Raw genomic sequence first — 12,136 nt, forward strand, 5'->3', positions numbered from 1 at the left:
CTTAGCAAAGAAATCTGCTTTTTTCTTTTCCTGGACTGATCTTTTCACTATTAGTTTATGGATGAAATCTGTAAAATTTGTATTCAGCGAAGATAGGATTTTCTCATTGCTAAAAAAGGAGATAAAATTCTGAGGAGAGGCAGGCGGAGGAGCTAGAGGCAGACACAGACATTCTGCTTCAAGTCCTCCTATAAAACGACTGGTACAGTTCTCCATAGAAGTTCATGGGCACCAACTGTCATCTTTTCTCAGAAATGGGAATGTGTGTATTCACTGAAAACTGATTTTACTGATTTATTGAGAATGAATGATTAGTCCAGGAGGAGTGGCACATTAATAGTGTAAAGAATCACAGTTATGTAAGAAGTTTATGGAGCCAGACTGAGATCATTATACATAACAAATTCTGCCTTCCTCTTAGATCAAACTGAAACATCCTCATGTACACCAGCCAACCAGTGGAATACATTTGAAGCTTCAAGAGCTGATAAGAGAAAAAACATCAGACCTGGACATGAGGTGAGTTTTTGAAGTGGGGAAAATAAATATTTATGTTACAATGTATACTCCAGTGTGTGTACATATTATATACATGTCTATGAAAGGATATCTTGTATATAGGAGCTGCTGAGTGAAGGAGACGACATGGCAACTTAATCCACGGAATTTTTTGATTTTTTAAATCACATGCTGTGTTGGGCGTGCACTCTGTAGGTTATATTCCTTGAATGGGAGGCAGAGGCGTAGCTAGGAGTTCCGCTTAGGGGGTGGCGAAACATCTGAGTGGACCCCTAACCGGTGACCTTGATTACAACTATGGTGGCACACGGATTACCGCCATATGGTGACACGTACTGGTAGATATTAGTGATAAGCGAGTGTACTCGTTGCTCGGGTTTTCTCGAGCACGCTCGGGTGATCTCCGAGTATTTGTTATTGCTCGGAGATTTAGTTTTCATCACCTCAGCTGCATGATTTACGGCTGCTGGACAGGCTGAATACATGTGAGGAATGCCTGTTTGTTAGTTAATTCCCACGGGTATTCAGGCAGTCCTGCAGCCGTAAATCATGCAGCTGAAGCGACGAAAACTAAATCTCCGAGCAATAACAAATACTCGGTGACTACACGAGCGAGCTCGGGGAGATCGGAGCAACAATGCTATTCGCTCATCACTAGTAGATACCAGTCCTGCAGAACATACAAGTGATTACAGTACAGTTATAGATGGTGTAGTGCAGCGGAGTTGGTTCAGTGTGACAGACAGTGACTCCCGAAAAAAAAAGTTCACAGCAAACGTGTTTATTGTCCACACTCACACAGTGCGCACATGGTATCCTGCAGATCGCAGCTGGGAAACAACATAGTCCATGGGAGTCCAGTTGCCAAGGGCGACGTTTTCCTTAATAATGCCATGGCCAAATAGCTTGACCAGGTCCACACTTATTTTGACTTTGCCTTGTGACTCACAGACGTCCTGCTGTGACGACAGGGCACTCCAGCGGGTCTAATAGGACTCCGTCCGCATCCTGGGGGAAACATATTGACCCTCGCGTATGATCCCTCTCACTGCCTCACAGTGGTAACTTACAGATGACGTTCTTTCTGATAGAGTGGTTCATTTTTTGTGTCTTTTCCATTTGGTCCAGACCAACATGACAACTTCTCCAGCCAGGACTCGTCTGCAAAGATTACAACAAAGACACATTTGACTGCACCGTGTCCATCTATTCCCAACCTGCATAAATTCCTCACCCTGCTGTCACCCCAATGCTGAGCCACTGCGGCCGTATGTGTCACTTATGCTGCACCTGCTGTGTGCCATAATAACAGCTCTTCTTGGCGCCTCACATAATAATGCCCACCACTGTGCCCCTTACATAGTAATAATGCCTCCTCTGTTCTCTCTAGACTGTTAAATTTCCCTCTAGAAAATATTAATGCCCTAGAAAACAGTATCCACATTGCCCCTTTGATGGCCACAATACTCTGAGTGCCCCTATAACAATAGTGCTTCTTAAGTGCCCACTTAAGATTTAATAATGTCCACTGAGTGCTCCAATGTACACTTCCTCTATACCCAGTATATAGCTACTAGCTATTGAACCCGTTCTACGCCCGGGTGGCGAGCATTTATATTGGTATATTGTCTCCATCATGGTATGTGCTGCTCCATCCTGCGTCCCCATCCTGTCATGCGCTGCTCCATCCTGTGTCCCCATCCTGTCATGTGCTGCTCCATCCTGCGTCCCCATCCTGTCATGCGCTGCTCCATCCTGCGTCCCCATCCTGTCATGTGCTGCTCCATCCTGCGTTCCCTTTCCTGTCATGCGCTGCTCCCATCCTGCGTCCCCATCCTGTCATGCGCTGCTCCCATCCTGCGTCCCCATCCTGTGATGCGCTGCTCCCATCCTGTGATGCGCTGCTCCCATCCTGCGTCCCCATCCTGTCATGCGCTGCTCCATCCTGCGTCCCCATCCTGTCATGCGCTGCTCCATCATGCGTCCCCATCCTGTCATGCGCTGCTCCATCCTGCGTCCCCATCCTTATGTGCTGCTGCATCCTGCGTCCCCATCCTTATGTGCTGCTGCATCCTGCGTCCCCATCCTTATGTGCTGCTGCATCCTGCGTCCCCATCCTTATGTGCTGCTCCATCCTGCGTCCCCATCCTTATGTGGTGCTCCCATCCTGCGTCCCCATCCTTATGTGCTGCTCCATCCTGCGTCCCCATCCTTATGTGCTGCTGCATCCTGCGTCCCCATCCTTATGTGCTGCTGCATCCTGCGTCCCCATCCTTATGTGCTGCTGCATCCTGCGTCCCCATCCTTATGTGTTGCTGCATCCTGCGTCCCCATCCTTATGTGCTGCTCCATCCTGCGTCCCCATCCTTATGTACTGCTGCATCCTGCGTCCCCATCCTTATGTGCTGCTGCATCCTGCGTCCCCATCCTTATGTTCATGCTGCATCCTGCGTCCCCATCCATATGTGCTGCTGCATCCTGCGTCCCCATCCTTATGTGCTGCTGCATCCTGCGTCCCCATCCTTATGTGCTGCTCCCATCCTGCGTCCCCATCCTTATGTTCATGCTGCATCCTGCGTCCCCATCCTTATGTGCTGCTGCATCCTGCGTCCCCATCCTTATGTTCATGCTGCATCCTGCGTCCCCATCCTTATGTTCATGCTGCATCCTGCGTCCCCATCCTTATGTTCATGCTGCATCCTGCGTCCCCATCCTTATGTGCTGCTCCATCCTGCGTCCCCATCCTTATGTGCTGCTCCATCCTGAGTCCCCATCCTTATGTGCTGCTCCCATCCTGCGTCCCCATCCTTATGTGCTGCTCCATCCTGCGTCCCCATCCTTATGTGCTGCTCCATCCTGCGTCCCCATCCTTATGTGCTGCTCCCATCCTGCGTCCCCATCCTTATGTGCTGCTCCATCCTGCGTCCCCATCCTGTTATGTGCTGCTCCATCCTGCGTCCCCATCCTTATGTGCTGCTCCATCCTGCGTCCCCATCCTTATGTGCTGCTCCATCCTGCGTCCCCATCCTTATGTTCATGCTGCATCCTGCGTCCCCATCCTTATGTTCATGCTGCATCCTGCGTCCCCATCCTTATGTGCTGCTCCATCCTGCGTCCCCATCCTTATGTGCTGCTCCATCCTGTGTCCCCATCCTTATGTGCTGCTCCCATCCTGCGTCCCCATCCTTATGTGCTGCTCCATCCTGCGTCCCCATCCTGTTATGTGCTGCTCCATCCTGCGTCCCCATCCTTATGTGCTGCTCCCATCCTGCGTCCCCATCCTTATGTTCATGCTGCATCCTGCGTCCCCATCCTGTTATGTGCTGCTCCATCCTGCGTCCCCATCCTTATGTGCTGCTCCATCCTGTGTCCCCATCCTTATGTGCTGCTCCATCCTGCGTCCCCATCCTTATGTGCTGCTGCATCCTGCGTCCCCATCCTTATGTGCTGCTCCATCCTGCGTCCCCATCCTTATGTGCTGCTCCATCCTGCGTCCCCATCCTTATGTGCTGCTCCATCCTGCGTCCCCATCCTTATGTGCTGCTCCATCCTGCGTCCCCATCCTTATGTGCTGCTCCATCCTGCGTCCCCATCCTTATGTGCTGCTGCATCCTGCGTCCCCATCCTTATGTGCTGCTCCATCCTGCGTCCCCATCCTTATGTGCTGCTCCATCCTGCGTCCCCATCCTTATGTGCTGCTCCCATCCTGCGTCCCCATCCTTATGTGCTGCTCCATCCTGCGTCCCCATACTGCCTCTGACCCGCTCGGCGCCGAGTGCTGGGGGGCCTGAGCAGGCGGGGACACCGGCGCGCTGTGGGGGTCAGGTGCCGGTATCGCCGCCAGCTCAGGCCCCCCCAGCACTTACTATACTCACCTGTCCGGCGTTCCATCGCTGAGCGCCGCCATCTTCCCGGTCTCCTGGCCGTGACTATTCAGTCAGAGGGCGGCGCCGGCGCGCATTAAGCGCGTCATCGCGCCCTCTGAACTGAAGGCCACAGACCGAAGACCGGGAAGATGGCGCCGCTCAGCGATGGAACGGGGACAGGTGAATATAGGCCGATACTCACCCTCCTGGCGGTCCCTGCTTCTGCGGTGGAGATCGCGGTGTGTGTTCAGTGTGAACGCACACCGCGATCTCCCGGGAGCGTCGCTCTGTGAGGCCCAGACTGCGCCGGCGCTTGCGCTTGCGCAGTCTATAGAGGCTTCGGACAGAGTGACGCTCCCAGCGTTATATTATAGATATGAAGCTGATGGCGCCCCTTCACCATCCCACCCCGATAAACCCTCAGCACCTACAGTATGTAAAGGAATGGGTTAGAGACTAAGGCGAAAAGACCCCTAAAGTACTCCCCCTTTAAAAAAAACAAAAAAACAGCAAAAGTAAAAAAAATGATGTACTTTTGGCGTGAGGCTCAACAGGGAGTGGGGCCATTTGGTTTCAGTTAAAGTGTCCATAATTTGGCAGATGCCCTAAAATGTACTAAACAGACCCCATTATAGATAAAGGGATATGGATACATATGTTTGCTTTTAAAGAAGCACTCGTTACATTAAAATTTGTATTCTCTTAATATATTGCAATCATCATATAATACTATGTACTTACAATTGCTGACTTTGCCCTTCTACTCATCTAATTCTTCCATTTTCCATTAGGTCTATGACATTACGTGATTAAAAACTGACTCCCCCATAGCCAGCCCCCCATATGTCACTCATAGCCAGTCCCCCATAGCCAGCCCCTCATATGTCCCCCATAGCCAGTTCCTTATGTGTCCCCCATTCATTGGCAAAATATAAAATAAGCTCATAGTGACCTAATCTAGGCTCCCTATACACTGCGACCGCTGACTCCTCTTGCTTCCTGTACAGCAGTGGATGCTGGATGGAGTGATGGCGTCACCATATCGCACCATCTGACACCCCCTGCATGTGTCGTCTGCAACAGGGTCCTGGCCGGAAATGGTCTGTGTCCTGCTGGAGTTCCCGGCAGGGCAGGCAGCGGATTACAGCTCCTCTGCCTCTGTCCCAGGTGGCTTTGACATCAATTGAGTACAGTGAGGGAGCGACGGCCGGGGCGCAGGAGAGAGTGGTGACTGACACCTCTGTGCCTGCGTCCCAGCTGTCACTGTGCTGGATGTCTGTGGCCGGAGTAAGAGGCTCGGCGGTCGCAAGGAGGCAGGAGGCAGCGCCCTAGGCAAGTGCCTACTCTGCCTACCCATCGTTCCGGCCCTGTGGCCATGCATTGCGTCTTTCTGTGATAACTGATTGCTAATGATTAGAACAGTCAGAGCATGGGATCATTAGCTTCAGAATGGCTCGCCTTTATCTGAGAAAGCAACTATTAGCCTTTGAAAGAAAATATTGCATATATTTATTGTATGAATGTTGCTGTTTTATTTGTAAATGTTTAATCCAGACAAAAAGGTTCAATTAGCCAAGAAGAAGGAAATAAACCAGATCTCAGAGTGCAGGAACTGGAGAGCACTAGTGTGATCCAGGAGGAGATGCTGACACAGGCACGGGCGTACACTGAGCTCTTGAAAGAGAAATTACAGAAACAGGATCAAATACTCCAGGATACCCAGAAAGCATTCTTCATATTCAATGAGAAGTCTCACAAGAAGATGGACGGCAGCTTTGACCTCAGTAACCTTGGCATAGTTCTGGTCCAAACACTTCAGGAGCTTTCTGATGAGGTGTCTTTTCTCAAATCAAAAATACAACCTGTAAGTAATCTTTTTTGTTTCCATTTTCTTATTTTTAAGGGGAATCTGTCAGCAGGTTTTTGCTATGTAATCTGAGGACAACATAATGTGGGGGGTAAAACACTGAATTCAGCAATGTATCACATGTCAGGCTGTGTGATGTTATTTATTTACACTGAAGGTTTTATCACCCGGTGATTATCATTGCCAAGACTACAGCAAGGCGGACACTTGTCTGACTCCACACCTCCTGTGATAAACAGCTCACTGTCTATAGACAATGTAACTACAGAGCCTGGTGTGGGCGGACACAGCTTTCTCATCTCTGCACCATTACTAAATCTAGGATCTTTGATTGTGTCAGAACCAATGCACTCAGCAAACTAAGTGACACATGGTTGGATTCAGGGTCTCTTTTCCTATATCGTGCTGCTCTTAGATTGCATTGCAAAAAAAATGCTAATAGATTTTCCTTTAATTGAACTGTGCTTTAAAAGGGAATCTACAGTATCAGCAGTTTTTTGCTATGCAATCCAAGAGCAATATAAAGTATGGGCTGAGACCTTGATGCAAAAGATGTTAAATTTACAAGATCTGCAGCAGAGAAAATTGTGATTGTATCAAATTGACACAGTGCAGACCAGCAAGTGATACATCACTGGAATCAGGCTCTCTGCCCCTACACCATGCAGCTCTCAGATTACATAGTTAAAACCGGGTGACAGATTCCCTCTAAATGTTATATGGGAAAAAGCTATTACTGAATTAGCCAGTTCACACTTAGGCTATGTGCATACGTTGCGGATTAGGCTTAGGCATTTCTGGTGCGGATTCTGCATCTCTTTGCAGAAAACGCAGGTGTGGTTTTGTCACATTTTTGTGTGGATTTTGCGCGTATTTTGGTGCGGATTTGCTGCTGATTTTTTGCGGATTTACTGCTTTTTTTACCCCTGCGGATTTCTATAAGGAATGGGTACAAAAACGCTGCAGATCCGCAAAAAAGAAGTGACATGCTACTTCTTTTAATCCGCAGAGTTTCCGCACGGAATTTTCCACACCATCAGCACAGCGCTTTTTCTTCACATTGATTTACATTGTACTGTAAATCGTTTGCGGATCTGCAGCGTTTCTGCACCGCAAAAAACACTGTGGATCCGCAGGAAATCCGCAACGTGTGCACATACCCTTATACAGTGCTCCACGCTGAGCAGTATATTTCAATTTTCATTGGAATTCCCCAAAAAACTGTATTCCAACCACATTTTTGTGCATGTCTATAAAAGAGGAATTCTGCCAAAACATAGGTATGGGTTCTGTAGAATGCCGTTTTTCAGGGATTTTGATGGAAAACCCAGACGTAGTGCTTAGCATAGAGCACTGAATAAGTCTGAACATAGCCTTACCTGTATTTAAGAGGTTATTTTTTTTTTTTTTAAGTCTGGAAGTTAGTAAAAAAGATGAAACAATACTCACCTTATTGTACCCATCGACGCTCCTATTCTACAGTTGTCCAATCCTTCGCCTGTCTTTATAATGTCCTGCAACAGGGACATTTGGCCACTGCAGCCGATCACTGATTGCAGTAGTAACCCACTACAGCCAGTAATTGGCCACGGCCACCATATGTCTCTGTGACAGGACAACGAGAGTTCCGCGAGGAGGAGACAGGTGAGGAACTAAGTTTGGAATGGAATCAGTGAGGTTAGTATTGGTGAGCCATTGTGTTTGGGGGTTCCTTACCCTTGTGCCAATCTTCAGATATGTTTTAGGTCAAACCTGTAGAATTGAACAAAAAGTTCATTTCTTGAACTCCAAAGTTTCTACTTTTCATTATAGGCAGAAGATCAACTTAATATTCTGAAAGGGGAATTAAAAGATAAAGAGGCATGTCGGAAGCAGCTACAAAAAAGGTGAATTTTATTGACTCATTAGTTTAGAATAACATGGCTGTTTTCTTCTTCTCTGTGGGATATCTGGTATTGCAGCTTGACCCCAAAACCAGACATGGCTGATAGACAAGAATAATTCTGCTTCTAGAAGGAAGTACAACTTCTGCGAATATCAAGATAACTTCAGGAACTAAAGGGGTTTCCTGGCCTCAGGCTACAAGTCTGCAGTCTCTCTATGTAACTGCAGACTTGTGGATCCTCACATCATACGGGCACGTGACCACAAGTATGTGATTTGCCTACATGCGGACATATGCCAATTGGATGGATGTTGCCTCGCTCATTGCAAGTGTATTGAGCGAGGCCAGACACAGCCCAGTCAGAATGTGGTCGGACGGATGTTCCTTGTGCGTGCGATGTGAAGATTCACAAGTCTACAGTCACATAGAGGGGCTGCACACTTGCAGCCTAAGGCTGGACAACCCATGTAGCTATCACATAAATAGCTTCAAAATCTAAAAATGCTATTAGGTAAAAAAAGAGGCCATCATAAGGGTTCAAAGAGTTCTCAAGGATCACCGGGCTCAGTGGCTCGTGAAGTCTACGTCGGCAGAGCTGTTGTGCTCAGGGATTGGCTATGGTGATATTGATGTGCAATTATTGCTGTAAAATAAATCAGAGATTCAGCTCTGGACCTGGGGAAGGTGAGTCATTTTATTATTTTTAATATGGGTAAAACGATTTTGTACAGAAAGTTGAAGCGGGAACACCTTTTTAAATATGCATGGCCTGTGCTAGTAAGTATAGGACATACGTGTTTGGTTGGGATTAGCACAATGAAAGAGTTGTGGCTTTCAGTCAGCTGTAACTGGTACTGGGTGTTTGGCCAATTCACTCAATGGGACAAGATAATATCACTAGACACAACTACAAGCACAGGGAAGCATTGCTCTGCCTGTGCAAAATTAGCTATCATGATGATGGTCCATCAATGTTTTAAGGTTTGTCCCCTCTCAGTAAATGAATGTACCTGGCTGCAGGTTGTTATAACGGCACAACACAAGCCATAGTTACCTTCCCCAGGTCCACCTGTGAGCCTCTCTGGGAGCAGTGGCACAGACTTTCCCGTTGACGTGGGTAAGGTAAGTACAGCCCAGTTTGTTTCTTTATAATAACCGACACTGAATGACATTCATTTACTCAATCAATTTAAAGGAGTTTTTCCGGTCAAAATCGGTAATGCTGCAGTCATTCTGTGTGACTACAGACTTATGAATTTGCAAAGCTTTGCAGATTTCTGAGAGTATGTACGGGTTACGCAGTTAGGCCCACTGGACAGCTGCCTCACTAGACGGCGCGCAGCATCGGCGCAATACAAGTGTATGGAACGAGGCCGCACCCACTAGCCAGGGGTATGTATAAGGCCGGGGTCACACTTGGGTGTGTAATGCGAGAAACTTGCGCGAGTCTCTCACATCTATACCCGGCACTGCCTCCAGCACTCGGGAACTGAGTGTGCGGCTGCATAGAAATACATGCAGCTGAAAACTCCGGTCCTGAGTGCCTGCTTCAGTGCCGGGTATTGATACGAGAAACTCGCATGAGTTTCTACCATTACATACGCAAGTATGATCCTGGCCTAACTCATACATACCCTGCGGTCCCAGGTCAGACACCGGCGAATCCCCTCAGTGCACAGTAGGGGGATTCATAAGTCTGCAGTCACACAGAGTGACCGCAGACTTATCGATTTGGACCAGACAGCCCCTTTTATTGAGCTCATTTTAACTAATTAGCTAATTTTATTATTTTTAATATGGGAACAATGATTTTGTACAGAAAGTTGAAAAGATACAACTCCTTTAGGTCTTTGGAGAGCTCCTTGAATAGCTAATTTTTCATTTAAATCTAACTCGTGTTGACATATTCTCCTGAAGCGTAGTTCTTCTACCCTGAAAGCCCTGCATTTGCTTTTTAATAATGCTCAATGTGCATTTTGAGTTTGTATTCAAACATTTCTTTATTTGCTTCTCTTTTGATCAGTTATGACAATCTAGTTAATGAACGTGAACAGGAGAGGGCGCTGTTGGTTGCTGAAATGAATTCTGTCAGAAGCCATTCAAAGAGCATGCAGACTCGGCTGGAATCATCTCAGTAAGTCTAGGTATCCTGTTTAGGAAATGTAAATGGATTTTGCCTCATCATTTATGTCAAATGTTTATTATAAAATTATACATACTGTAACTATATATACCAACAAATAAAAAATAATGCTTTTATTGCAAAGTGATGTTATTCATTGTATGCAAATTGCCTCTTCTGAGAAAAAGAGGACTTAAACTCTATAGCGCCACCTGTTGGAAGTAGCGATCCTACAAGTCACAATCAACTCTTTAACGAGTCGTGCAATATGTTTTAGGATATTCATTGTGTTTTTTATCCTGTAGCAACACATGAGCGAAAATGAAAGTTCTGCTTTTAGGCAAGCTACCTGTAGGTACACACACTGCAGCAAAGATTTTGGCCCACTCCAACATACAGATCTTCTACAAATCTTTCAGGTTTTGGGGCTGTCTTTGTGAAACATTGACTTTCAGCTCCCTCCAAAGATTTTCTATTGGGTTCAATTCTGGAGACTGGCTAGGCCACTCCAGGATCTTAAAATGCTTTATAAAGAGCCACTCCTCTGTTGCCCTAGCTGTGTGTTTAGGGCAATTGTCATGCTGAAAGACCCAGATATGACCCTTCTTCAGTGCTCTTACTGAGGAAAGGAGATTGTTAGCCAAAATCATGCAATACATGATCCCATACTTCCTCCCTGCTATACGGTGTAGTCGTCCTATCCCCTTTATAGTATAGCACCCCCAAAGAATGATGTTTCCCCCACCATGCTTCATGGTTGGGAGGGTGTTCTTGGGGTTGTATTCATCCTTCTTCCTCCAAACATGACGAGTCTAGTTTATACCAAAAAGTTATATTTTGGTCTCAACTGACCCCATGACTTTCCCCCATGCCTCCTCTGGATCATCTAAATGGTCTTTGGTAAACTTCAAACGGGCCTGGACATGTGTTGGTGTGAACAGAGGGACCTTGTGTTTCCTGCAGGATTTTAATCCGTGACTGTCTAGTGTGTTATTAATGGTAATGTTTGAGACTTTGGTCCCAGCTCTCTTCAAGTCATTGACCAGGTGCTCCCATGTAGTTCTGGGCTGATTCCTGACCTTTCTCAGAATAATCCTTACCCCACTAGGCTAAATCTTGCACGGAGGCCCAGACCGAGGAAGATGGACAGTCATCTTGTGTTTCTTCCATTTTCTAATAATTGTGCTAACAGTTGTGCTTTCTCACAAATCTGCTTGCCTATTGTCATGTAAACCATCCCAGCCTTGTACAGGTCTTCAGTTTTGTCCCTGGTGTCCTTAGACAGCTTTTGGTCTTGGCCAGACCTGGGCAAGATGCGGCCCGCCTGATGATTTTTAACGGCCCGCCAGCTAGCTGTCACTTCTGACAGCCACCGGCGGCACCGCTCGGCCAGCCGCCAGACGCTTATGAGGGCTGGCGGCTGGAGTGAAGGCCTTGAGGTCATCCACACGCTGCGCATTGCAGCAGCATTGCAGCCATTGGCTCCTGGCTGTGTCAATCATTCTTGTGACCGGAGGCAGCATTATGCCACCGGTCACAAGAGGCTGCGCTCCGCATCGGCCCTGTACGTCACGTGCGTACGTCACCTGCGTACGTCACTCCAGCGCCGAGCGGGATGTGCTGCGGTGAAGAAAGTTGCTGGCTGATGGTCTCCATCCTTCGGGTGAGTATCAGCGGTGGTCTCAGCAGTGGCATATCCAGGGGGCCCCGGGCGCAGCCGACAGTGCAGCACTATATGGGGGCCATAACATTTGTGCAGCACTATATGGGGGCCATACTGTTTGTGCTGCAGTATATGGGGCCATACTGTTTGTGCTGCTGTATATGGGGGCCATAACGTTTGTGCTTCAGTATATGGGGCCATACTGTTTGTGCTG

General features: G+C 47.5%; 1 protein-coding gene across 1 annotated transcript in view; it reads left to right on the plus strand.

The window, feature by feature from the left end:
• The window catches only part of CCDC158 (coiled-coil domain containing 158), a 193,180-nt gene that overhangs the window by 7,974 nt on the left and 173,070 nt on the right, over positions 1 to 12,136 (plus strand). The window contains exons 5-8 of the mRNA XM_069743236.1: positions 422 to 519; positions 5,940 to 6,249; positions 8,065 to 8,138; positions 10,161 to 10,271. Of these exons, the coding sequence (XP_069599337.1) occupies positions 422 to 519; positions 5,940 to 6,249; positions 8,065 to 8,138; positions 10,161 to 10,271 (593 nt within the window). The remainder of the gene's footprint in view (positions 1 to 421; positions 520 to 5,939; positions 6,250 to 8,064; positions 8,139 to 10,160; positions 10,272 to 12,136) is intronic.

Source organism: Ranitomeya imitator, chromosome 1 (assembly GCF_032444005.1).
Source record: "Ranitomeya imitator isolate aRanImi1 chromosome 1, aRanImi1.pri, whole genome shotgun sequence".
NCBI lineage: Eukaryota > Metazoa > Chordata > Amphibia > Anura > Dendrobatidae > Ranitomeya > Ranitomeya imitator.